Genomic DNA, 27,963 nt, shown 5'->3' on the forward strand with positions numbered 1-27,963 from the left:
TTTGAGTGACAATTGTGCGTTACCTTCCAATTAAACAAGCCTTTTGGAAGCAGCACCATTCACCTGTAATTACCTACTTATGATAAGTTTCCTACAAAATTCAACTACTAATTTTCCAGTGCAGTGGAAACTAGACTAGCTTAACCCTGTAAGTATCCAGACTAGATCAGACTCAGCTTTCTGCTTTTCAACTGGACAAACTTTAAAAACCCATTTAAAAAAAAAAAAAAAAAAAAAAAAAAAAAAAGGTTCAAGTACAAAAGCTCAGTTTAACATCATTTATTAGTAAATTTATTTGGCATTTTTAACATATTTCAAACTGTTTACATCAAAATATGTGCATAAAACTCTGTTTTTATATATATATAAAAAATGTTTAACCTTCAAAATAAAACAAGGCAGTAAAATTGTGTTACCTGCAAAAAGCCATTTAGATTTCAGTGTATCACAGGCAAACTTGACACAAATCATCCACTGAACTAAAGCCGATATTATCCCAATCAGGATCCCTTATAGGGCAGCAGAGTCATAAATGGCTTTCCTGTAGAATGGAATGTGTTACGACAAATATTGTTTAATTCAGTACATATCAACAGGAAAAACAAAAACAGAATCACTCCACACTCTCAAGGGTGAACGTGACCATCCAGTATGGAGGCAGGTGGTAAAATAAGACACAAATTATTATTAAACTGATATGAACTCTAAAGCAGCAGGTTTAAAGTGGGAATGTGGGAGTTAAGGAATGGTTTTCAGTGTTGTTGTGGCAGTTTAGACATAGTCCCTGGACCTCTTAATGGCACAGCAGAGCATCATGCTGAAGATCATGCCAAAGATCTGGAGAGAGATGGAGGACATAGGATGATGGAGTTGGTCACAAAAACAGAAAACAGTCTATTCATGTAAGTGGATGAGCGGTTTCACAACCAATACTTATCTCAGCTATGCGACATCATGGACAGTGGTCAAATGTTTGTGTGATTTCATCTTCTCTAAAGTGCCGTTTATAGAAAGACCTCATATTTTTAAGACAAGGCTGTTGAAGTAGAAGCTATGGGAACTATAAAAGGATAATCTCTGGTGAGGTTTAGACCATAAATCTCTGCATTTTAAATGGGGAAACATTTTATGTTACACCATTTTCTCATTCCTTTGCTATTTGGTAAAAGTGTTTTACTGTATATGTTGACAGATCTTCCAAATAGTGTCACAAATGTATAAAATAGAGTTTAAATTATCACTAAATCAGTCCGTTGACAGGAATGAGCCATTCATTTAATAACTGCATCAACAAAATCCACCTATCTGAATGTCCAAAGTTGATTCTAAGTCAACCAGCTGCTTGCTGTAGCTTCATATTTACCATGCAGACATCAGTGGTATCAATCTACTCTACCTCGTCCAACTGTTTATTTAGTTACCACGATGTACATCAGTGTGGTACTTACAGTGATGACTCCTATACCGATGCCGACCCCCCCGATGATGTGGACTTTGTTGTTGAACATTTCGTAGATGGCAGCCGGGCAGCTCTGACAGAAGAGGACAGGAAGGACACCGTTTTAGTATTAGTCCATAAAAACAGAATTATCAGCCACAGTTACAGCAATGGACATTTTCCTCTGGTTTGAGTGCATTAAATCATTAAGATCATTAGATCATTTGCTGCTTTTCTGTGTTTTTATATGATCTTAAACTGTATCTGTTGCAGCTCATTACTGTTGACAATAAAAAAATAAAATAACATTTACAGCTTAAACACTGAATGCTGCATTACCGTGGTGACAATAGTCTCCATTCCAGTCTTCTTAGGGCAGGTTTCTTTGGCAGCGTCAATCACTGTTCCTGTCGGACCACAGCAATCCAGCTGTGAAGAGGAAACAAAGGTCATTTTACAGCTTACTGGTTCTGTACGGGCTTTCCCTCATATATGGCCTGTTTACAACACACACACACACACACACACACACACACACACACACACACACACACACTGCCCTCGACCGACTAATCAAAAATATTCCTACAGTTGACACTAAACACTGGAGGCTTAACAGGTCAGACAAGTGCACGACAATGTTGGGAAATTGTAAGTTAAGTTGATATGATGTTAAACAGGCTTTTAAATTAGTAGGGTGGGCAACTGGACTTCTTGGCCCCTGTAGATCCGCCCCTGCTGCACAGTCCGATATTTCTAATTATATACCATCGAACAATAACGTCATTACTTAAGCCATGACATAAGCCATGACTTAAATGTCATGAGAAAGTAGGACCCCGACTCCTGACTCATCTGAGAGCATGAGAGTTTCATTCTGAGGCCAACTTCCAAGTTGAGGTCCAAAATAACTTTCTCCTTTATATTCACAACCAGTCAACCATTTTTTAACAATGAGACATCTGTCTGAGTTCTGCTTTACTCACTGAGCTGAACAATGACCAGCAGAGCACATCACACACACACACACACCAGCCGAAACAGGTTTGTGTGTGTTGCAAACCAGATCCACATGTCACAGCACTTCTTAATTAATGTGCCAGCATCAGGAATGTTACTGTGCATTTATGTGTTTTCTGCATGCTGTGGGGTGGGTTCTCACTCCAAAGTGGATCAGACGCAGGGTCTCCTTCAGGGCTTCCTGTTTGGTGTCTTTGTAGTTTGTATAAGTCTGCTTATAAAATTCTGTTAAGTCCTCCACCACCTGGAAAAGAAAAAGAACAAATGTATTGAAACTCTGAACCCCTGATGACTGCTGCCACTAAATGAATGTACATGTGTTTACCCTGTCTCTGTTGGAGAAGCCCCAGATTCCAGCAGCCACCTCCACAGCGAAGATGATGAGCAAGAAGAAGAAGAACTAAATAAAAACATAAGAGAGTTTGTGGTACCATTACCTTTACTATTACTAATATTATCAGATGACCTAGTTGTGTGTTTGCTTTTAGTTTCAGTCAAACTAAATAATAATAATAATAATAAATACCAGTCCAAGCATGCACGGGGATTCTTTAATGGCACCGCAGCACCCCAGGAAACCAACTACCATCATCAGAGCCCCTGCTGCAATCAGGATGTACACACCTACGACAAATATTTATTGTGGTGTTAGTCTAGATATTTGATCCTTTAAACACAGACTTAATAATACAGACTTTAATACACATCACGCTGGTCAGAATTCAACTTAAAAGTTGGCTGCAAAATATATTTTATATTAATTAACAAGCTGTTTATCAAATAAAGTGTAAATAAAAAGCCCAAGTTGTCTGTAAATCATCACCCCCCCCCTTTTCGAATTCATTTGATATCATGCATGCAAATCTCATGCTCATGCAGTTAGTTTCAGTTTCATAATCAGTTTTATGGCACAGGGGATGAGATGAGAAGGGCAGCTGGGAAAGATGAATCATTAATAACCCACAGGGGCAGATTTAGAATATGAACATAGGATTTCACAATATAACCACACTGATGTTTCAATATAACCACACTGATGTTTCAATATAACCACACTGATGTGTCAATATAACCCCACGTTTCAGGGACATTCGCCAACTACACACAAGAGCTGGCAATTCTAATAGGTGTGCGTGTCTATGATAGCTCCTGAAAAAAAGGGAAGTCAGGAAACAAAGAGACCTCTGTTGTGAAGGACAAAAGCTGCAGCTGTGTGACTGGCGGCCTCGCTGTGGAGTGGCCTCATTGGCCTAAGCAAGCCTGAGTCCAACCTGCTGCTTGGTGCTCTGATCAGATCACTTGTAACTTCAAAGCCTGCTAATATTGGCCTCGATTATGACTTTATATTGTAGGAAACTGTCTAACACAGGTTCTGTCCACGACCTGCCTTTTGCTCTATATTGTTCTTGGTGTATTTGAATTAGCCCCCAGAGAGGAAGCAGCACTTCCTGGCTTTAATATTGCTTTTAAATGGATAAAACATGTTTACATCCAGCTACACCTATACCACAGAGTAACTTGCTTCACTTTTAACCAGATGAAGACAAAAAAGAAATTACATTCATTTAGATTTTGGACACCCACTTAGATCCTTTTTATTTAAACTCTCTGCAGTTTTCTATTACTGCTGATCAACTAGTTTTACAACCTTTCATTGTCACATCAGTCCAAGATAGATTAAACCACCACTGAAAAGACCCTCAATCATTTATTAACTACATTAAATTATTGACATCACATGGACCAAAGTTATACAAAAAGGACTGAAAAGCCTCCTTCGCACACAGTTGAAGTTTCACTGCAACCACTCAAACCGTTTTTAGAAATTGTTTCCCCACCCCTGTGTATTACTTTTGAAAGGAGGTATTTTAATGTGTTTGCAATCTTACCAGTGACAAAGACCGTAGGTGACTCCCCGCCTTCCAACAGGCCTGCTGTCCTTGAGTCAAAACGCAGCCAGAGTCCAACAGCCAGCACTCCAGTCCCTGCCAACTACATCAAAAAGAATCCCTTATTGTTAGTGGAAGGTTCAGCACTTTGGCACAGCTTTAGATCAAAACACACAAGAATGTAGGTTTCTTTTTTCTGAACCACTCAGGAACTTGAATGAGCATGCAGTAGGACCACATATCATAGCTATCCATCCAAGTTCAACAGTGAAGGTGTTTCAATTTCACTGTGCAAGGAGTGGAAAACATCTTGACCAAAAGATAATACTAGAATGCACTGCCAGTCACCCCCCCCCCCCACACACACACACACTCAGAGTACTCAACCCACTGAGAACAGCAGCAACAACAACAAACTGCTTTTGCAGGATTTAAATTTTAGTTCCATCAATGTGGGCCTTTGTTTAATGTTTAGATTTTAAAGTTTATATAGTGTTTCTGTCATGTCCAACATTTTCCTTGACTACTCCTAAAATAAGCTTACCTGACTTGGGTAAGAGCACTGAATAAAGAGTTATTCATTGCAAAATAAGCATGAGGGTGGACAAAAATAGTCATGTCTCCGTTTGTGTTACCTGACGTGTTCAATGTAGTTTTCACTGTAGTTACGGCAACAAATGACTTAAGTCCCCACAAACCACTAAATACGACAACTCCCTGTTGCCTCCCAAATGATTTCTCCATTAATACACAGTGCAATCCTGACGTATGTGTTGTTGTGAAGCAGGAGAAGTTTGACAAACAGGCAGCTTTGTGTCCAAACATGCTCATTCTCTGTCCTGTTACAATCTGGTGACCGTGAGTCAGTAGACACAAACATAGACTTCAGGTTACTACTGGCTGTCCTAAAAACTCAAACTGCTAAAAGTGAAAAACTGAAATAAAAAAGGCTGAATTGTTAAACACAAATGATGCTGTCAGAGTCATAAATTAAGTTTGTAACATGCAGTGAGATTCAATGAAATTGCAATGTATCTGCGCAATAAACTTCATTAGCGTATTTAGAGTATTTTCCCCTTTTGTGATCAATAAGTGATATGAACAAAAAGCAAAATGTAATTGCTGCCAAAAACAAGAGAAAACAGAAGTTAGAAGCTTGGCTAGGCCATAGGTGAGGAACAGTCAGTGAGGTAGTGTCATATACACAATTCTCTCCGATGCCGTCAGGGGTTTGGTCACTAAAGGAAATAACAGCATGAGTAAATCTGGCACTTTGCCCCCCCTTTTTTTTTTATATAATTGAAAAGAACATTAAAAAGGGTTGGTTTTGATTTTTCATTTCAGTTTTAGCAGTACAAGGAAAAGACAGGAATTGCCCACCCCTGGTATAATGATTTATATATGTTGACTTATGAGGTTATGGGGATTTATTTTGGATTGGTAAATTGGGATTTCTCAATTCTGGGTCGCTCAACCTCATGTGTTTTAAAATCACTGCGTGAGTCAAAAGTCGGTGTAGAGCCTCTAATATAAAACGTGGTCACAAAAACCTTCACCACTATAATTACCAGCACAGTAACTTAAAGACCACAGTTTTCTGCCTTAAGTTTTCATCACTTCTTTTATGTGCAAACTGTTTTTAGAAAAGGCATGGAATAGCTTGAGAGCACTCAAACAACCGGTCAGCAGCAGAACATTGAACATAGTGATGTATGTGTATAGCTGCAAAGGTGAGAGCAGAGTAGTAGTAGTAGTAGTAGTAGTAGTAGTAGTAGTAGTAGTAGTAGTAGTAAAGACAGTGAGAGTGAAAAAAGACATAGTTCTAAAACAACATGTATAAATCCAAGGTCAGAAGGGAACTAATCAACACCCAACCTTTGTGGCTCAAACTCTGCTGCAGCATGACGACAATGTATGATAAAGTTTAGTTAGTCAGGAGTCAGAGTCAATGAAACATTCAGAAGAAATGTTGATTAGATAAACACATGAGCCGTTCTGCAGGCAAATCCTGTAGCCAGTCACAAAGAGGTTACAATACCTAATGACCAAAAAATGTTTAAAAAAACAACAAGTCTGTGTGAAAACTCAAAACTTCACCCACGTGGTCTTCCTCGGATTACCACCTGAATTTGTGTCTTACATATTTAAAGATACACACTTCCTAGCAACACTTATCTCGACATGGCAGAGCACATTGCAATACAAATGAGATCCATGTGTCGTTTGTCTTACTGTTTTTCTTAATAATCCTTGAAGACAAGCTGCAGGGTTGAGTTGGGAGAAACGATGGAGTATCTACGGCTGATTTTCCTGCAATAATAAGTCTAAACAAAGTCAGAAACTTTAACCTCTAATCTGATGTTTGTGGATGTGAGGGCTGCTTCACCTGTGTCTGATCTTTGCATACTGAAGTCACAGACTAAACAGTTGCTGATAATTATAGTAATAACAGCTGACAGTAGGAATTAGGAGCACAGTAAGAACTGTGTGAAATGCTTTAGTTGAGTAGTGCTCTTCTGTACTGCACACAGAATGATGGATATGGTTGAGACTTTTTTAATATTAATATTTTCTATAGTATTAGCTTTGACTCCAGCTTCAGCATGAGCAAAACATGCAGCTGGACCTTTCTGCAGTGCCAGTTAACAGACTCCATAGTGTTGTGTAAGAAAACAACACGCACTTTTATTTTCTCCCTTCTTTTCTGGATTCAGGTCCAATGGGACCAACAGTGGAACCCTTCTCTCGGTGTCGGTACTGTGCGAAACGTGTGCGCAAAGTAAGTGAACCAGAAAAAATGACCGAGAAAGTGGCTTCGAGCACAGCAGGGGGGGAAGCTGAACAAAGTCCTGACCGGAAAAACAGGTCGGATGGAAGCAGGTGTCCGTAAACCAGCTGCAGGAAAACACTCGGTTCGGTCAGGGGTCTCTCTAACTGTGCCACAATCCAAACGCACAGCACCAAACAGAAGCCACAGATAATGTGAAGGACTGAAGCAAGTTTTCAGCCCCCACACCCATCTCAGGTTGTGAAATCACTGAAATCAACCCTACCTAACCTTAACACCTAAACACTACTTCTACCGATCAAACAACAAGTGCGCAAAAGCGTGTACGTACCCAGAAGAGAAAGTTGAACACGAACACCAAGTACTTGACGCACTGAACAGCCCCCATGGTTCTCGGGTCGACGTGGCGCAAGGAAAATAGTGAAAAGAACCCTGTGTTGGATCGGTGCCTTGCGCAGTAAAAACTAGCTCCAAGCAAAGCTGTGAAACACACCCTTGTGAGCTTTACCTGGGTTATAATTAACCCGTGGTTGGTGACCAGACGGGAGGAGGAGTAAAAGGGGTCAGCGCGGTCAGGGACAGGTGAACACAATCAACGAGCAGGTGAAAGGAAGCCAGGAAAGATGAGGGTCTGTATTGATCATCCTGCAAAATAACACCATAACTGGTACTAACCAAAAGCCAAACACCCCCTGTGCTTGAATTTCTTTGACTAAGCTCTAGTCTAATTATGATGATTATTATTATTATTAAATATGATATGATAAAACTGGCAAATTGTTTATATAATCTTTCAGAAAAAGTCGGATAAATATTCAAAAACACAAACAAATTATTAAAAGTGAAACGGGTGAAAACCCATTTCAGGAATTTAGGTGGAGTGAAGAGTGAGTATTTGGCATTGGTCCATGAAAAACAAAAAGGACGTTGCCTAAAGGTTCGATAATATCAATCTAATTTTTCAGGTATTACAGTTTGGATTTCTAATGTCTTGATCCTCACAGGACTGGGAAAGCAACAAAAGACTGACAGATACCAGAGAGAGAAAATCACAGTATATGAGGACAGTTTAATGAATAAGGAATGGGTCTGTAAAAACATTCAGCTTCGCTCGGGGTAATTAGAACAAAACAAGAAGCAGAAAATGGCACGGATGAGGAGAAATGAGGCTTCACAGGTGTCCATGCACACCTCCAGGGACTGGCTTTCAGTGTTTGCTCAGGTAACTCGAGCCCGCTGCTCTACACTCCCACTAGACCCAGTTAAACTAACAATACCAGCATTGTCTCCAAACTACAAAAGCTTTGTTTCTTTCTTTGTGTCTTTCGTTATTCCTATTCCTTCTACCTCAAAATGGGACAATTGCACGTAGCAGCAGGTAAGAAAATGCATGAAATGTAGACAGAGATCTCAGTAAACTGCTATTAAGTTGATCCTTCATTATAGCAGATTTACTTATTTACACTAAACCAAGCAAAGCCAGCAGAAAGTCTCCCACTGTCCTTTAATAGAGGTGTGACGTATCACACACACATCAATACACTGTTGATTTCAAAACAACTGCCTATATTTACAACATAGGTGAAGTTTAGTGCTTTATACACCTTGTTAGTGATTCATTAGCTATCACACCTAGCCAATACACCTAAACTCACAGGGTGACATCTAGTGGGCATCATCATTCGTCCCCACAACATTGCACCAGTTGCCTCATTCAATGGCTAATAATTTCCTAATATTAATATTTTTAGTGTCCTAAAACGGAAAACTAAATCTTAACTATGTGATATATACAGATATAAAAAAAAGAATTCCCCTCTCGCCCCTTACTGGGAGCAGTTTTATTCCTTCAAGCTCGGATCCCCCCATGTTGTCATTTAAAGCTACAACATGTGATACTAGCTGGCAGTGGTGTGAGACACTCCCTGCTCCATTATGCAGTTCTACAAACAAATCTTTATTCTTTGCCCTCTTGTGATTCCCCTCTGATGATTCAGTTACTTGTGGGTTTTGAACCCGACACTAACTATAACCTTTATGAAATGATTGGATGCCATATCATGGTCGGTCCCTCTGTTTCCATCCCTTGTTGCTATGGATTCATGGGTGTAACTTTGTTTATTTCCCTTCTTGACACTAACCCCGCCTCTGCTGGCCTGATCAGCCAACAAGCTGCAGCACATGAACAGGTTGGCTTCACCTACATGGTCCATTGCCTAGCTTGCAGCCAGATATTTCCTGCAAAGGTGCACACCATTTCTTGTAGGCTATGTGATATGCTACTTTTTTGTGGAGAGGTTGATCTAATCGGACAGGCACTGGCTATGGGACTGGGTGGAGTGCGGTCAACACACAAATGGTCTACACATCTGTTTGAATTCTCTGTTTTAAACATTCCACATTGAAAATGTCCTTTTAAAAAAAGTATAAAATTCCTTTAGCTCAAAAAAAAGTATGAAGAATGAGTAATGCAGAATAATGTAAAAGAAAACCATGTTGGCTTGTATTACTGTTGATGCATTATATTTCTTTAATGTTGCAAATGGTATAGGTGGAAGTATTTTGAATTACTGCACAGTACTTTGTGAAATCAGTTACTTTGAACCACTGTGGAGGATTACACAGTATTCAACAGGCATGATTAATTAACTTTTCTTCAGTTCTGTCATATGTTTCCCAATCTGGTTGCACAAATACACTGACGTGCCAAAACATTCCAGTTTGAAATGGTTGTATATCACTGAGTAATTGCCGCGTGTAGTTCCAGGATAATTGGTAGTCGACGTCGGTGCAGTCTGGATTGGATCCGAACTCCATGCTCTTGTTTACAAATATTTAAATTTCAAATGCTTACAGACAAAGCGCACTGAGCAACAAATATCGCTCAGAAATAAAAACAAAGAGTGCCTTACAATTCGGCGTATGTTAAATGGATCGAATTCCACTAATTTCATTAGATGCAAACTTTAATTCTTGTTCCTTCATGATTAATAAAACAATAACCAATATCACACACACTATCTTGAGATTAATGAAAGGAGTTAAATAACCATACTTAAACATCATTCCAACAGGATTTGGCTCTGTCTACACATAGCCTACATGATCTGTATGTGTTAAAGTTTGTCACCTCAAAAATATATTGTAAAAATGTTGGCACTTACCCAGAAGATGAAATTAAAGATGAAGATCGAGTACTTGACGCACAGCTCCCAGCTGGTTAGAGCCGCCATCCCTGCTATGGCCTTTAACAAACTTGAACTAGAAATATCTCTAGATATGAGCCTTTGTGAATTTGTGCGTTGTTGTTGGCCGTTTCTTGTTGTTCTGTGTCCTCTAGCTGTTCGTCTCTCCTCGGTCAGATCCGTAGGAGCTCGGCTTGATCAGCTGCACGATAAACACCTACAGAAAGAGACCCACATAAAGAGATGTTTGTCTCCCTCGCTGTCTCTTTTTCTTACTTGTTTGTTTCTTTTTCTTGTCTTTGATTCCTTTGTCCCTTTTTCAGCAGTGGACAAAGATAAATGTTTAAAACAAATGAACGGCTATTGGTGTGAAAGAATGACAGATGGAAACCAGCTGAGGAATTAAAGCAAAGCAGGCAATTCCCTGTGTCCAAGCCTGGTGATGCATGCACTATGAATCAGGACCAAGGGCATTTACTGTCAGTTTTTATTAGATTCAACATATGTGTTTTTATACTGGGCTCACCGTCCTTTACACAGCGTTTAGTGCCTTTTCCAGCTTTTTAAATCACAAATTCGATAGCAAAGCCACATTGTCAAATTTGAACTTTAAACCTCATTATCATGTCATCAAATGCCAAAACGGTCACCACCAACTACCAACAGTTTGTTTGTGTGGCATCAGGCTATAATCTCTCTCTCTGTGAGCGATATGTGACTGCTTTCTTCTTCTTCTTCTGTAGAACAAAGGCCGCAGTGTCAGTGGTCAGCACCCGACTTTTGTTTGCAGCTGCCCACAGAATGGTAGTGACCGGTCTACAGTGCAACCCAGCTGACCAGAAGCACAGCCGTGGGATTCATAACCTGTAATTTAGACACTTGCTGAGAAATTTAACCAAAACCAGACCCTGTGATGATGTAGGGAATTTGTGTACTAGGTAAAAGGAGTCATACTATTTATTTTGTGGTTTCATGTTTCGCTTGTTTGTTTATACTATTGAGAAGTTGGTTGCTGAAACAAATACTTCTTTTTTAAGAGTTTTTCAAAATGCTGTACACGTTGACATCAAGGTGTATTGAAGTCCTTGAGAATTATATCATCTTGTATCATTGGATCCTCAGAATGAAAATGTAAACCCTAAATTAACTTGAACTATCCAGTACTGAACCCACTGCCCATGAATGGCTTTGACAGAAATTTCAACCAGTCCTCATCTCAAGTTTATTTTACTTGTTAAATTGAATTGTAAGCAACATAAATAACTATTACATTTGTAAATCTGCCTAAAATCTCTTTCTGTTAATGCTATTTTTTATTAAAACGAGGATAGTTTGGAGTATTGGTGATGATATCTCTTTAGTGCCTCAGTCTTCTGCATAACAGACTGAGTGTGTTCCTCTCCTCAGACAGTACTGCCTTCATCTCCTTCATAGTTTGTGTTTGTGTGTGACAAGCTCCCCTTCTAAGCTGTGTGTTGTACAGAAGATGATACAGAGGAGGAGAACCAAGAGAGTGGGCATGCTGCAATGTTTTCCACATTTCTCCAGAGTAACACAATGATTTATGCATTTAATGTTTTAGAAGCGGCGAAATGAAGAAGCAATGATACACACGTATACTGTATCATTAAGATTAAATGACTATTATTTAGGTGCAAGACACCTATTTAAGGCTACTACGGCAGAGAAGTTACTTTTACTTTTTTGAGGTTTTATTTTTAACACAGTATTATAACTGGCATTATTTTACATGCTACTGACTGTTTTTAACTGCTTATTTTGTATTTTTTGTATTACTCATCTGAATCTGAAAAGTAAAGTGTAGTGGAGAAAAGGTTTGATATGCGCCTCTGAAATGCAGTAGAGTAAAATATTAAATGTATAAAGCAGAAAATGGAAATATTCAATAAATATAGATACCTCTAAATTTTACCAACAGTACTTTATTATAATTACTTTATTTGCCTTTAACGGGTATAATGTAGTAATAATATTGAAACCTGCACCAACTTATTTGTGCAAGGTTATCGGTTTATTTTGATTTTAAAAGGCTATTTTATTTATAAAATATAAAACCTTTGTGAAATTAATTAAAATTTTATTTATATAGCACAAGGAAAGGAAGGAAAACAAGAAAAAAGCTTCCTTTAATTAATCAAACTAAATAAAGCTGTCAGATCAATGTACTGGGAGTAAAAAGTGCCTGTTTGTTCTACTTCTACAAGCTCTGCCTTTGAAAAGATAGAACAAGTGCGTTTTTTTTAGATATCTTTTAAATGATTACATGAATTATCGAACTCAAATTAAAGTAGTTTCATCTCTAAATAACGAGTTTGTTATGTCTGGGGAAGAAAACTTAAATTAACTTATTTATAAGGAAATGATCAGTGGGCACGTAGCCAATCAGAGAACAGTGTTCAGCAGCCAATAGGGTTCATCACGTGCGGTACACCTGTTCACTCTGGAGGAACGGGACCGGAGACGCACCTGTCCGGTGCTTGGTTCGTTTCTCTTTACGTTAAGTTTAACGAATGGAAAGCGACAGTGCGGGCGAACACCCCCGACTTGTTGCTTACCGCCGTCCCGGTCGTCATGGCTCGGACCGGCTCCCGAACTCTCCTCTACCGTCGCAACGTCAAGCTGGACTCGTTCTTGAAGCGCAACACGGACCGGGCGGTGTACGAGCGGATCCGAACCTACGAGCCGTGCGTGGTGGTCTCGGACACCGTCAACAAGGTGTACATGCACGCGGTGCTGAGCGACGAGTGCGTGTACCTGACGGAGCACACGCCGCGCACGCTCACCGCGGCCGTTAGCTTCAGGCGCGTGCGCGACATCGAGCTGGTGAGTTCAAAGTTGAGAGTTGAGTAACGGTCGTTTTTAAAAACGGCCGGTCGACTAACCGACGATGTCAACATCGATTAACCGATTAATCGAAGCCACACGCCGTGATTTATCGTCGATTTATCATTTGTAACGTCAATTTTCTTACATGTTTGTTGTTTTTGATGATTCTTCTGACATTTTATCAACTAACCAGTTACTAAATAACCGGAAATATTAGCAGACTAGCTAGTTATGCAGCTAAGTATGTTTCTAAATTCTAAATGCGTAGAGGTGGATAAAGGAGTTGTTTCTCTATCTTACAGTATTTAACACTAGGAATGCAACTTATTTTTATTTTTGAGTAACCTGTTGGTTCAGTTTTGTCATTTGTTTAATTGTTTGATTTATATTAACACGCAGTTCAAAACCCACTCAAGTACAACCTACTACAATATACAGTATATATCTTATATAATTGGGCTATTACTGTAATGTAAGACAAAGAAGATGACTTCCTTATTGTTGTAGAATAGAAATAGATTTTAAGTAGCTTAGTGTACAATTAGTCCAGAAAATAAAAAAGCAGTTTAATTATAATCAAAAGTACCTGTAATTTGATGTCTAAACACCAAAGCAAATTCAATTACTACATATGTTGTGTGCTTATTAACTAAGAAGCTTGTGCTGTTTGATCCATGTTTAACTCTTCAGATTACAGATCACTTACTCTGACGTACAGGTTTCAATTCACACCTTCAATTACTGGCTGAACTAATTAAAAGAATACACCACTTCTCCAGAACATTATTTAAAAGTGGTCTCTTATTAGCATCTGATTATTCTTCAATGATTTAATTATTCTTCTTTATTATAGCCCTCAAGATCAGATAGTATTTATTTATTAACTTAAATGAATAATAATGATATTGAAATAGTACATCATGCAGCAATTATTGGCTGGTAGTCTTAACCCCACATCCGGAATAGGTGGTGATTCCACAACTAATTATTACTAAATATATTCCTTATGTTAATGTAAGTGCAACAAACGCACTCAAATATAAAGTCACTGAGGCTTGCTGAAATATCTCAGCATGCAGTATCCAGAAGAGGAGCTAGTTTGTATGGCAGTATAAGCCTCTAATCCCCACTCATCTTGTTATGTCAGAGGCTAAAGGTTTAACCTCTTCCTCAGAGTGCCAGGCCATCTTGGCTTTAGCAGGTCTTTTGTAATTTCCATATGGAGTCAAGGATTCAAGCTTTTCTCTGGATTTTTGACACGTTTCCCAACATTGTCTATAAGGTTTTTTTTAGAGCTGCAAACAATGACTGGTTAAATATAGCAAAGTTAAAAAACGGAGACTTTATGTGTGTAAAATCTTTACCCCAGCCGCAGTTATCAGCTGTTGTTGTTCTGTGAACCAACTGCTTCAACTATAATTTAAATCCTATACTGATATTTAACCAAGCTTAAATGTGTATTGGGCATTTTCTGCATCATCTTTCTTTTGTGTCATTTCTAAGTCATTCTCTACTTCCACCTGTAATGTTAATCCATTCACAGATTTCATCATCCTAGCTTTGTGACTTACAGTCCCTCATCTAGCTGTTTTTCTCTCTTCAGGTCAATGACCTCCCAGATTTTCTCAGTGGAAAAGACCGGGAACACTGCCAGCACATAAGAATCACCTGTGTTACAGAAAAGCCTACTGGGAAGGCACAAGATCGGTTGAGCAGAGGCAACAAAGGCGGCCTGTCTTCTTCAACTGTGTCCTCTCGCAAAACCAGCCACTGCCCGTCGATATCAGACACCTTAGAAGGTAAAACTGAGCATGTTTGTTTTTTAGACGCTCAGCTGTACAATAGTAGTTATCCTACACACTGGAATAAATATATTAGATAATTCCTGGGTAAAGTATGTATTTATTTAATAACAAAGCATCTAACAGCAAAGTGAAAATAAAATTTACATATACATAAAAGTATCCGACTTTAATAAATACTAACTCTTCTCTGTTTCTGTTCCGGTAACTTTAACCATCCTGTGTCTTTATCTCCCCCACAGGATATCCTGCACAGAGGTGAGCATTACATGGCATTAGTCTGATATCCATGATATCCATATCCGTATGTGTATCCACATATTCTGTGAAACGATAGGAGGATGATGGATCAGTTATTTTATAAAGAAAAAAAAAACGGGTAGTTCAATCTGTAATTATCACTGGAAAGAGGGCTACATGATGGATTTAAATCTTACTTACCTGCTCTGGTAAGTAAGTAGTTAACAACTAGGTATAGTCACTGACCTTCACTAGACAAATCCTGTTCTAGACAAAAGAGGCTTATTTTAGCATTCTTCTTCTCTTGCCTGTCCAGACACTGCTGAAAGAATTTATGTGGGAGTCAAGGAGACGGATAAACTCTTTAAGCTGTAAAACCTTTATAGACATTGTCTGCAAGTTTAAAACAGCCAGAGGGAGGATAGTTGGAGAGTTTACTTTTAGGAGCGTAAGAGTACACATATGAATTTATGGGGTGGTGGTTGGAAGGATGTGCAGAGAAACGCAAAAAACATTAATTAAAATCAAATTTTAACTGTGAAACAACTGTGTGTGAAAGCAGTCTCACAGTATAATGACTGCTTCAGTGTCTCAGGTAGCTCATGATTTATTTATTCAAGAGAGATAAGTTTCACCTACAAGTATTGGCCAGCATTAAAGCGTAATGGAAACTTTATCTTTAGAGTGGCCACAGATGATTTTAAAGTATGTTAAGATGGCCTCTTAGAGAAGGGAACCAGAAAACAGCAGAAAGTGTAAGTGATGTCTCGTGCTCATCTGTCTCACTGCTCAAGTGTGACTCACCCCTGGGAGGCCATTAAACACCCCCCTTCAAATGTAATGAATGCTCTTTGGGGACACGAAAACAACTTAAAGTCATTAAATCATTGTTGAAATTACAGAGCAGCACTGTCAGCATCTCTAAGGACCCTGCCTTATCTGTGCTTGGTGAGGCAGTGGGTCTTGGGTGTGAAGGCGGTGTAGTACTCTGCACATGCTATTTCTGGTCATGTTTGTGTAGCAGTGCAAAGCTTTGGATACACATATCATACTTGCTAGCAGAATCATTGTCAGTTTAGGCCAGTTTTTGTTGGATCTAGTTGCAAGCAAGAAACTTCCTTATTGTGTTCCTTCTTTCTTTGTTTCCCACCTTTCCCTCCCTTTCAGGAACAACAGTGAATGGAGGAATGAGGAGGTCCATATAGTAAAGCCCATGCGCTCTGCTTCCTGTCCCAACTCAGAGACTCTGGGTCTCCTCAGGGTCCCACACCCTCCCACCCAGCCTTCCTTCACAGCACCCTACCTCTACTCCACCACCAGCTCATCCACTTTGCCTATATCACCTTCAGATCCCAGCCTGAAGACCCTCCAGGGTGGTCAGGTATGGACACGTGGGTTGTGACAAAATGGCAATTTTATTAATGATCTTTTTTATGAATGATATAGGATGTTACTAAAACTAAAGTCAGCATGAAACAGTTAACTGTTGGCTCCTGAGTCCTGCTAAAAGGAAATTAAATAAAAAAACTTAAATAATTTCACAAACGCACAAAATTGCATAAAAGACTTGTGATGTGATTTGACTTTCCAGGTACTAAGGAGAATTGGTTCAGTTGTGTCTCGTTTGTTGCGGAGAGACTGTGTGAAGAACGAAGAGGAGAGGGAGGTTGAGCTGCATCTTTACGCTGTATCACACACATCCAGACTTTACCTGCATCTTCAGAGCTTGTGGAACAGCTTTATAATTGTAAGTAATAATGACAATTCAAAGATATACACATAAGCTAGTGGAAAAAGAAAACCTTAAAGTTAAGTTGAAAATTAATCTTATTTAAAAAAAAAAAAAAAAGTCAATTTGGAAAATCTGAACAGATACAGTATGTATTTTGCTATAACATTTACATGAACACAACTGTGTGTGTGTGTGTGTGTGTGTGTGTGTGTGTGTGTGTGTGTGTGTGTGTGTGTGTGTGTGTGTGTGTGTGTGTGTGTGTGTGTGCGCGTGCGTGCAGAGATCCACTCTGTTGTTAGACCCTCTCTATAGAAAGAGGCACAGTGCTTCATCTGATTCCTCTCCTGGAAAGCAGTGTCCTGCCATCAGGTAGCAGATTCTACTGTAACACTTAATAAGCACAGAACACACACTACAATTACAGCTACACACTACAAAATCTGAATAATATACATTTTGCTCAGAGTTGCCAGAACCAGTTTTGAGTTTATTGCTGTTTATGTTCAGCATACCTCTGCTTTTAGCTGTGGTATGCTGTTATAATGTGTTTAAAAGCATTTTACTGAATCAGTATCCAGATCCAAATCTTATTGAATTAGTTTAAAATTATCTGTATTGATATCACTAAAGACTGGGAACAAAAACTACTGCAATTATATACCTTGAACTACATTGGCTATAGTCTATGTTTTGCAGTGATTTGTGTGTATACACTGATGAAAGAGCTTTGTACAATGCAAGCTGCATTCTGACTCCATCAGCATTTCAGTGAATTGCTCACTTGTACTTATTGTAAAACCTATTAAGGGTTGTACATTGCACAACATGGCTGGATTGTTGATGCAGTCAGAGATACGTTACCGTGTGTGTGTGTAGCTGGGAGAGGATGGCTCACCTGTTTGGTCAGCTGAGCTCTGAGCTGCTGCAGGAGGGGATCAGTGTGGAGAATGTGTACCTACTGCTGCAGGAGCTGAGAACTGCTGCTCACCACAGTGTCACTCTACGAAGACTCTTCTGGAGGGTGAGCAGTTCACACTTAAAACATACACTTCTTTATTTATGTTTTTTTGTTTGTTTTTGTTTTTTTATACTTAATCTGTAAATAAATGTCATATGCCATATATAAGAAATAATATGAAAATAAGTTGAAGTTATATTTAAAATGTATTGTGCAACTTAAGTTGGTAGTGTCATCAGGCTAAACATTAGTCCACTATCGTCTGCCCAGCTCTCCTGTCGCTGATTCACTTTTTCTGTTATGTCTTTGTGTTTCAGTCCAATGAAGTGTGCATTTTTCTGGTTCAGACTCTGGAGGAATCTCTTCACAGCTTTCAGACTCTAAATGGAGTCTACACAGCAGATCAACTATTGTAAGCTTCAGTGTGTGTGTGTGTGTGTGTGTGTGAGTATGAGAGAGAAATCTTTTAAACCTCGTCAGTACAGTCAGAGGTTTTAATTGTTTCGTAACATATTCACAGTATCACTTTAACACAACTTCAGAGTAACTTAATGCTGCATCAATTGTGGAATGTGTCAGGCTCTTAATGGCATTTCTTAATTTGCAAAGATGATGTGTTAAATTGCTCTTTAAAGTGACTAGAGTCAGTATCTTTAGAAGATCTGTATTGACGTAGTGATGAACCTACAGTGAATGATCCGCTGAATCTACAAAACATGATGGTGAAGTAACACAACATAGTCTGAATCTAATATAGGGGGATGGAGGCCTATAATGTATCTATTGGTGTAGATTAGTTGAAGTAACAAACATTATATTTCATATTGTAATCATTAATGAGTTGTTAGTTTTGAACACTGTACTGCTGTTTGTTTCCAGATTGAGCACCGTCATTGTCCAGACACTTGCTGTCATGTTTAGAGAGACAGAGGATGAAGCGGCCAGAATCAACCAGCTTTCTGCCAAAAAGTAATCATCCTGTCTGTCCTCAGTCTGCATGTCTGAGGCCTTTTTTCTGCTATGTTTTTTTTTAAATCCTTGTTTAATTTCTTGGATCTTGTTCTTGGACCACCAACAACAGACTCTTAACTAAGAACAGAATATTTTCTTTTACTTTCTTTTTCTTTCTTTCTTCCCTGCAGAGGTGCCCTTGCCTCCAGAATACTGCTTGCCTTGGTATGTAATCCCCAAATAAGAACAGACACTGGAGGATCTCAGTTTGCCTCTGAGGTAAGCTGCTGCCACTGAGTTTAAAAAATACTTTTTAATCAGTTGTCTGACATATTTTTATAGTTCTGTTTGTCAGCTTCAGGCCTTGCTCTCTGAGTATCTGGATGGTGCCTGCTCTTTGCTCTTTGAGCTGCTGCTTGTAGGCTATGAGGTGAGTTCTTGGCCCGTGTCAGTATTGGAAATATCTCAATGACCCTGTGATTAGGAAATTACACATGTTACCAAAACTTTGAAGTCTTAACATATTGGATATTTTTTTTCTGTGAAAGTGTTCTTATGTGTCCATTCAGTATGAAAAAAGGTATAATGAGATCCAGACTGTGATAATAGAGATTTAATAAAATAATCAAATTCTCTAAATGGCATAGGGAAATCATAGTGGGTGTAAATGGCAGCCATCGTCTTCAGACCTGTAGAAAACATCTCTTTGACTGTCTGTGTGTTTTAGACCAGCAGATGTTTCTCTGCTGAGAACATCTTGTCTGTTGGCTGGATCCTCCAAGTTCTCCAGCCTCATCCTCATCTGGTAAAAAATCATAGCAGGCTGAAGATTCTATTTATTCTCTACCTGTTAGGCTCTAATTTGAATCTGTTCTTGCTGCAGTTGGCCTTCATTGGTTACCAGGCACAGCAGCTGGTGTTGGTTCTGTCAGATCAACAGGAGTCTGTTCTGGGTCCCCTTCAGTCTGTTTTACTGTTTCAGCGCTGTCGCCTCCTGCTGGCCTGTCTGCAAAACAACAGCCAGCTGGCTCAGCATCTTGAGTCACACTTCAAAGAGGAGTTCAGGTTTGTTGTGATGAACTAACACTCATAAATAAATATAACAAATTTTACCATTTGCTAAATCGCTCATCCAAAGTGCTTGTCCAGTCAGAGATCAGCAAATACCAACAATGGGTTTGTCAAGTTCTCTGTGCCCCTCATATACTGTATTAGCATACACGAAAGTCAAAGATGTACCACTGATTTCTCTAAAATATAATAAGCCATCAATGTTTAAAAAACCTACATGCTTGTTCTACTGTTATAAAGATGGTGTCTTCAGAGCTTTTAACGCAACAAAAAGTCAAAAACTGACATCTCTCATTTACAAAAGTATTTAGACAGTCACCATTAAATTAAGGTGACTATGTTTACGATCTCAGTTGGGCATGAGGGCTGCGATCACCAACTGTTTCCTTCCTCTAGATACTTTGTGAAGCCGTCATGTGGTCAGGAGAAGCTGCCGCCTCACTATCCGATCAGCAAACCGACTCTACGACTGGTCGAGCATATTCTGAGTCTTATACTGCACAAATGATTGCACACAAACACATGCTTTTAAATGTTTAATATTTCACCCACACTGAAAACATAAGGACTTGTGTATAAGGAAAGTGTGTGCCTTCACCAAAGTCTGAGTGACTTCTGTAAAATGTATCCAGTTGTCATCACACTGTAAGTTAGAAATCTGTGGAGCTGTTGCACATATTGCTAATATATTGTGAGGTTTTGGTCCAGTAAGCCTCAAGGTTCTCTTGATAGATTGAAATGGTAAATGTACTTGTCTGTCTGGTGTTTACATTTTAGTGAGACTCCTCAGGTCCAGTCTAAATAAACTGATGTTTAAGTTATCTTGTTAACAAAGATGCTTTTTGAGTTAAATGTTACCTGACTCGATTATGACTACACTTACAAAATTATGAAAAAGAGACACAATTTGACCAGTAAAGGAATCTTTTACATTTTCAATTTCTTTGTTGATGCCCATGGAGATGGCTGCTATACCAAATGACCCACAACTGTTTGTTACTTAAGGTCTAAGCTGAAACAGAACTTGCAACTAGTACAGTCTACTGTCAATACAGGATACAAGATACTAAATCATGACCTTGTCACACAATACTGTTTTCCAGATGTGGTTTTGATAGCAGTGTGCACTCACAATGTCATTCACAACATTTTGTGGGGACTGCCGTACAAATGCTGTTTCAAAAAACTCAAAATCTTCCTCCAGGAGTCCTCTTGAGCATCTGAATGGGGTTTAGGTTGTCCTCCCCACAACAATATCGCTGCAACACACATTGTTATATTTCAAACATTATTCCACAAAATAGTGTGTTTGTAATAACGGTGCAGATATCCAAACCTAAACTTAATGCAGTTAAAGGATTTAAGCAGAAATAAGGTAAAATAATCTGACACCAAAGGTGGTCAGGTTCTCTAACTTTTGCGACATGGTTTGTCTTGTGCTACTAGTTACTCCATCTATGTTAATAGATGAGATGAAATGACAAGAAGAAAAGCTCTGCCTGTTTATAACCTGGTACAAATTACCTTTTTCTGTTGAGCTGTTTACTATAAATTTAGTAGCTCTGAAATGAGGTGAGAAGGGAGGTTCGATCAGATGTCCACTATCAGGGTAGTCCACTATGGTCAGTAGGTGCTCCTTTCCTGCTGCACGTATCATCTGGGCCATCTGAAGGTTAAAGGTCAAATGATAATAGAGCAAATTGAATTTTGTGGAAAGGATATTTTGCAGCATGTCTGTGTGCATACTCACATGCTTAGCAAACTCTGTTGTCGGCCAGTTCTGATCGTCAATGGCATTGATCAACAGCAATGGACACTCAATTTTTCCCACCTGGTGCAAGAAACAACTTTAGAATTCAAACAATAGCTGAGCAGCCTAAAACACAACCAGCAGCTGCTTTTAAAGTTCAACTAAAGATGATGGGAAGGTATTGGATCATAAACTATAGTACTAAGTAAAAAATGTTGACCTCGTACACTACGTGAAGTTGTAGGATGACTGTACCAAGTGTTGTGGTAATCCATCTAATAGGTTAGATATTTCAATATGAATTAAAGCAACACTGGCATCTGTAAAACCATGCAGCTAGCATATATAAAAGATGTAATTCACCCAATCTAATGCACATCATTTACACAGTAATATGGGATTTGGTTGACTGTGACTTGATTATAGATGTCAAGCTTTTATGAAAGATCAAATAAATGCAGCACAATCATTGTGTTTAACTAATGCAGCATGTACTTACATCCACTTTATTTGTGGGGTCTTTGAGAATTTCTAGACCCACATCTCGCCATACTTGATAGTTGTTCTCATCCAAACGTAACTTGTGGAATTTGCTGTCATCACACATTAGTGTTTGCATCACTTTAATTCTAAAACTTAATGTACTATGTTCTTGTTACTACAAAGCTCGAAACTTACCTGGCCAGTTCTTTATAGATTCCCTTGAGGGTCTTGTCACGTGAGTAAGAGTGGCTGCCGCTGACACTAACACAGCAGCAAGGCTGGAACATTATGCAGTGAAACATCATGGGACATCAGTTCTCCACCATCAGGCATCACGTTTTTTTCAAAATGTTTCTTTCTAACAAAATCTTGCAAGATAGTTAAGATAATTTCAGGGTGCTTCCTACTTTGAAGGTTGGGCTCTCAGCCATCAGATAAAAGATCACAATTGAGCCAAGGGAAAGACCTAAAACTCCAACTCTGTCAGGTATCACTTGAGGATGGTTCTTGAGGACATCAAATGCCTTCTGTGTGGAGGGAGATACCGGAAAATAAAGAATTTAGGTAAACCCAATTAGATTAAATCAACCCAATTAGACAGAGGAAAATGTGGCCCTGACCTAGGTCCTGGAGAAGACAACCTTTAGCCACCTGTAACATTGCCAAAATCCTATATGGCAGAGTTGAAACCCAGTGACAGCCGGAGGAGACTGGACAGTTTAACAGGTTAAAATGTAGCAGAGTAACATAGTGTGTGTACCTACACTCTCATGTCACAAAGAATAACTTTTGAAGAATATGTTTGGGGGTACCTGCAAGTTCCAAAAGCCAACAGAGGTATTAAACTCTAGAAATAATAAAATAACACAAACCTCAAAATAGTTCAACTTGGGGTCTTCTGTCTGCAGATCAGTAAGGGTTAAATTCTCAAGCGCAAGAGCAGCGTAGCCATGAGATGCCAGCAAAGCAGCACGGTACTCCAACAGCCCTCCACCAGCACCCCATATATCTAATACTCCGGGGAAGGGTCCTGGACCTGAGAGATCATTTTAAATACTCAATGGTGCAGTCTCCTGTAAAGAAGCCAAACCCTGCCATGCTGTTTTGTTGTTAGTTGTTTTATCAAAAGTTGGTTCAGACTTTCCTCAGTGACAAACTATCTCAGGACGATTGTAAAGCACATCTGTACTTTTGAATGTTTTTAATGATCTTTTATTAACTACCCTAAGGACTATTCTGGTGCTTTTAGCTCTGCTAATGCTGTATTTTATACCGGAGACAACAGCATTCTTATTTTTGCTGTAAAGGGGGCTGCGGCATTCAAGGATCCAGTCTTAGTTTGTTTTTTATTCATTCTCCAATTATGTGGTGTGCCCCCAGGGTGCATTCTTAGTCCCATACTTTTTTTCATAGTCTATGTTTTCAATAGAGTGCGTCATATGGTGTATGTAAATATAATTCTTCCTAACACTAACAAATCAATTTGTCATTAAGAAATTATCAAAGTAAAGATGTGTTTCTCTGACCTTTTAGATCACCACACAACGTCTAGGTTACAGCAAAACATAGACATTTACAGAAGTAGGTGTACCTGGAGGTATTAACAGGGTTCCTTGCACTCCTTTCTCTGTAAGATCGATTCTCCGTACCCCTGGAGCCTTGTGCCATCTCTCTGTAAGCGCCGACGCCAGAGGAACCTGTTCCCTGAAACCTTCATGTCCACTGTACACAGAGATGTTGACCAGCATGGGGATTTCAACATCTATCTTTCTTAACCTGACGTGAAAAGAAAAGGACATCAGGGATTCCTCAAGGTCTGTATACTAAAGCGGCCTTCTATCCTAGCTAGCATTAGTTAAAGATGAATTAACTTGCAAACAACTTGCTTCAATCTACAAGTTCTTTGATTTGGTGAAGCTGCAGACTGCATTACCTGAGGCCTTTGCGACTGCCTGGAAGAGGGCGCATACTCCATAACAAACCCATGGGTTCTTTGCCTCTATATGTTCCCCCAAAACTCATATCTTCTGAAACTAAAAAAAGAAACATATATAAAATACAATTATTAGTTATTTTACTGGAGCACTGTGCAAAATGCATTTACTGCACCAATTCTGAACAAGAGTATTACAGATTTAGGTAGACTGACTGAGTTTTGTTGGACATTTATTGCCCATTTATGTCATAAATTTAGGACTCAGGCTGTTCAAAGACAACACATTATTTTATCTTTATGTTTGTTAAGGTGTACTGCAGAACACGGAGCAGATAAGTCACTGACTCATTAGAATACTCTTATTTCATATGTAGTTCACTCCAGTAGAGTAGTTTCAAGCAGACTTTGGCACATTATCAGGCACATATAGGCTTTAGGAACCTTTGCAAACACAAGGTCTATAATAATGTGTAGTCCTCGATTCATGACATACAGGTTTAAATACAACACAGTTCCGACCGTGGACTGATTTAAAGCATTTTACAGGCTGTGCAGTTTCTGGCAGACAATGACCTTTCGGCACAACATGTCATCTATTGCCAATGAAAATGAAATATGAGCGCTACATGGATTTACAACCCACCACAAACTATTCCTCTGTGGTCACTCATGTAGTGTCCATAGGCCTCCCAGTAGTTCTGGTCTTCAGATTGGTGTAGGGAGTAGATAGTTATTGGAAATGCTGGAGGCAGATTCTCCACCAACACCTTGAACTTCTCATCCACCAGTCCCCGAATGGGGGCAACGGAGAGAATAGGAGGGACAGTGTTGGACTTGATAGATAATCGCCTGGTGGCAAATTCAAACAAGAGTAAGAATGACAATATTGTCGTCAGTTATTACAGTGGATTGATTTAAAAGTCCCTGTTGGTCTGACTGGTAACGATTGTCCATACTGGATGAAATCCAAACGTAACATGATCCCAACAATGGTGTAAGTTTGAGAAGTACTTGTGTTTTTGCCAAAGTTGCCAATTGTTCTTATAAATCAATACATTTCTTGGCTCCTGTGCAAAGTGGATGTTCAGGTCAAGGTTTAATCTACTAGTGCCAGTTTGCTCCATTCCCTCTTTCTTTTAAACATTGAGGGAACCATGTGTTTCTGTGTACTGTACCTCTTCACCTTGTTTTTTTAAGCACAAGCTCAAATGTAAATTTCACTTCTCACTAAATTATCAATTTAACATATTATCAAGCTACCAGGAAGCAAAAAAATTATTAAATGATAGATGCAAATAAATAATAGTTATAGCATTAAAACAAACAAATACAGTAAAAAAGCATAATGGGTATTTTATTTTATAATATAAAATAATAGTACTACTGTATATTATGTACTTAAACACAAAGTAATGGTCAACAGGTTCATGACCCATTTTCGTCTGCATCCAGACCACATTAGATGGCACTAGGCCAGGTCTAGATCTACCACTGCATTAGTGTGTAAATGCAACTTGCAAAACATGCAACTAATTCTTCCACAGTACTTAACTAGAATAAAAAGAAGTGATGTGTATAAACTACATTACCTTTGACCACATTGCATCTTTCTTGCAGTAAAGCACCAAGACAGACGCACTCCCTTGATGGAGCCAAAACATCTAATCAGACCCTTCATGCTTAGGAGATAAAGACACAGAAGTAAAAACCTAAACTTTAATACAGGCAGTAGAGCAGGCTTTCACTTTGTTTTGATGGTTTTAATCTGCCCTTTCCTCTGCTTTTTCATTATGCCGGTGTGTTTTTCTGTTTTTCCTTATATAAAGCGTTTGTACTGTGGTTGCACCATTTAACCACAAGAGGACGCTGTTATCCATAGTTGTCACCTCTTTCTGTTTGTCAGTGATTGAAATTATACATGTCCTGCTGTGGTTCTCAGAAGCTTGGAACATAATAGACCACAGACCTCAGTGACAGATGTTTTCACATTGTTTAGAAAGTAGTTCCAAATGACTGTGAATATTGGTCTTTATATTTACAGCCATTCTCTGGGTTCTTTGCATGTTGGTACTCTGTTGTGTTTCCTTTGATGTTTAACAGTATTTATCTTCTTTGATTGGGATTACTACAGGTCTACCTACAGTATATTGCTTTTTATTAGTTTCTATGTTTCTGCTTTTAAATAATTCAATGATCCATCTCTGCATTTTATCTGTTGCTTATAAATCTAAATCTTTTTGTTTTTCCTAAGGTGCACTTTTTCTGCACAGAACTTATTATTTTATTAAACATTTCCATATAGCATCTTATTGATGATTGCAGCTGTGCAGTGTGTTTGCAGGCGCCTCGGGCTGAACTCACGATGTTGCTCATATGGAGAACTCATTAGAATGATTGAGTATCGCTCCATGAGACATAATACATCTGCACATTCTTGTGTGGTTATTTAGATGATACAGGCATTCATAATAAATTATCAGGAAACATAAAGGCAAAACTTCAAATAGGCAAAGGATTATAGTTTAGTTATAGTACATAATAGTTTTTCCGATGAACAGCCTCTTTCATAATCACTAATCATCTTTCCAGTGTGTTGATGTGAATATAATTTACATAAAAGTCGACACAATATTGAATTTATACAAGGGAAACATTTTAGTAATGTTGAAATAAATACAGTAGTACACACTGTTACACTGTAAAATTTCAATATCAGTATAATACTGTACTTCAACATACAATAGGCCATTATAAAACAGTACAATACTGAAATTTATTACAGCAAACTACTAACAAACGCCTACTGTAAGTTTGTTTTACGGTGCAGTGAACTACAGCAACTACTGGATAATTGTTACGAGTAAGTTAATGTAAATTTGACAGTAAACATTTTGTGGTGTAGGCTATCCATTTCATATTATCCATTAACTAACAACTCAAAGTGCAGCGATGTGCTGTTTATACATTCCTTTAATTGTTATTTTTAGTGAACTATTGCAGCAAAAATCCTTTACCTTTATGAGTGTTGTGGAAATTTTCTCTGCTGGTGAATAAGGAAATGGAGACTTCTGCCGGCCAACAAGGTTTTATTTCTTTGCAAGGAAAGGTCAGTCAACACACTAAATGGTCAGAATGAAGAATGACCCTGAACAAAGGGAAGTCAGGGTTTTTATACCTGAGGAACACCCCCCGGGTAGGTTTCACAACCTTTTGTCTGCTGTAGATTTTTGTCACTATCTTTCTGGGATGTGGGTTTGCAGGGGTTTCCCGCAGGATCTTACACCCAGATGATAGTTCCTGAGAGACCCAGACAGCTTGATCAAAAGACAAAGTTTGTTTTTATACTTTGGTGAGAGAACAGAAGGTTGTGTTTGAGGAAGTTAGATACCAGGAGATACAAAGAGCTTAAATTCCCATTACATGAGTCATTTATACATTATGTTTGGCAACTTGAGGTTTAACAAATAATTTACCAATTATGTAGGCTATATTCAGCTACTTTACTTTTAGTTTGCTCTTACACAATGTTTTAAGACTCAATATGTGGATACATGTATGCAATCATTTATTTTTCTAATAGATTTACACCACAAACTTCTAATATGAGTGAATTAACTTAAGCTCAAATCCTAATGAAGCCACGTGGCTCTTTTAGCACCCACACAGGATGCAGCCGTCCCAGATCACTTTAGTATGATCAGATTATGTGGCCGTCTTTCCACAGGACTGTTTATAGTTACTGTCAGATAATGTTCAGATTGTTATAAATGAGAAACTGATTTCGATTTATTAGCTTATCTGGGTGGATTTTTCCACAGGCTGATACAGAAACTGAAAACACGAGTCTGGCATTTGGTCTTACAGCGATATTGC

At 38.7% G+C, this 27,963-nt stretch overlaps 3 protein-coding genes across 5 annotated transcripts; 1 reads left to right on the forward strand and 2 right to left on the reverse strand.

Moving 5' to 3' along the window:
- Positions 1 to 275: 275 nt before the first annotated feature.
- On the reverse strand, positions 276 to 10,537 carry LOC113163963 (CD9 antigen-like). Of its 2 annotated transcripts, none has more exons than XM_026363039.1 (8): positions 10,300 to 10,537; positions 4,348 to 4,450; positions 2,985 to 3,082; positions 2,784 to 2,858; positions 2,601 to 2,702; positions 1,778 to 1,867; positions 1,449 to 1,532; positions 276 to 837 (listed from the first exon to the last, which is right to left on the reverse strand). In XM_026363039.1, the coding sequence occupies exons 1-8, from the start codon at positions 10,366 to 10,368 to the stop codon at positions 772 to 774; spliced, it is 687 nt and encodes a 228-aa protein (XP_026218824.1). In that variant the 5' UTR covers positions 10,369 to 10,537; the 3' UTR covers positions 276 to 771. The 2 variants fall into 2 exon arrangements, with proteins under 2 accessions (XP_026218824.1, XP_026218825.1); XM_026363040.1 differs by lacking the exon at positions 10,300 to 10,537 and adding an exon at positions 7,467 to 7,659.
- A 2,261-nt stretch (positions 10,538 to 12,798) lies between these two features.
- Positions 12,799 to 21,012, forward strand: c23h12orf56 (chromosome 23 C12orf56 homolog). 2 transcript variants are annotated; one of them, XM_026363036.1, is made up of 14 exons: positions 12,799 to 13,164; positions 14,771 to 14,966; positions 15,212 to 15,227; positions 16,377 to 16,590; positions 16,801 to 16,956; positions 17,222 to 17,310; positions 17,818 to 17,962; positions 18,217 to 18,311; positions 18,779 to 18,868; positions 19,042 to 19,129; positions 19,206 to 19,280; positions 19,578 to 19,655; positions 19,734 to 19,915; positions 20,318 to 21,008. In XM_026363036.1, the coding sequence occupies exons 1-14, from the start codon at positions 12,913 to 12,915 to the stop codon at positions 20,427 to 20,429; spliced, it is 1,788 nt and encodes a 595-aa protein (XP_026218821.1). In that variant the 5' UTR covers positions 12,799 to 12,912; the 3' UTR covers positions 20,430 to 21,008. The 2 variants fall into 2 exon arrangements, with proteins under 2 accessions (XP_026218821.1, XP_026218820.1); XM_026363035.1 differs by having other exon boundaries at positions 19,578 to 19,915; positions 20,318 to 21,012.
- A 16-nt stretch (positions 21,013 to 21,028) lies between these two features.
- On the reverse strand, positions 21,029 to 27,264 carry LOC113163960 (peroxisomal succinyl-coenzyme A thioesterase-like). Its single transcript, XM_026363037.1, has 12 exons — positions 27,105 to 27,264; positions 25,680 to 25,769; positions 24,734 to 24,939; positions 24,088 to 24,187; positions 23,746 to 23,930; positions 23,027 to 23,190; positions 22,562 to 22,681; positions 22,350 to 22,432; positions 22,171 to 22,264; positions 21,672 to 21,752; positions 21,446 to 21,587; positions 21,029 to 21,180 (listed from the first exon to the last, which is right to left on the reverse strand). Exons 2-12 carry the CDS (start codon positions 25,766 to 25,768, stop codon positions 21,062 to 21,064), a joined length of 1,383 nt encoding a protein of 460 aa, XP_026218822.1. The 5' UTR covers position 25,769; positions 27,105 to 27,264; the 3' UTR covers positions 21,029 to 21,061.
- Positions 27,265 to 27,963: the final 699 nt, after the last annotated feature.

This window comes from Anabas testudineus, chromosome 23, assembly GCF_900324465.2.
Source record: "Anabas testudineus chromosome 23, fAnaTes1.2, whole genome shotgun sequence".
Taxonomy (NCBI): Eukaryota; Metazoa; Chordata; class Actinopteri; order Anabantiformes; family Anabantidae; genus Anabas; species Anabas testudineus.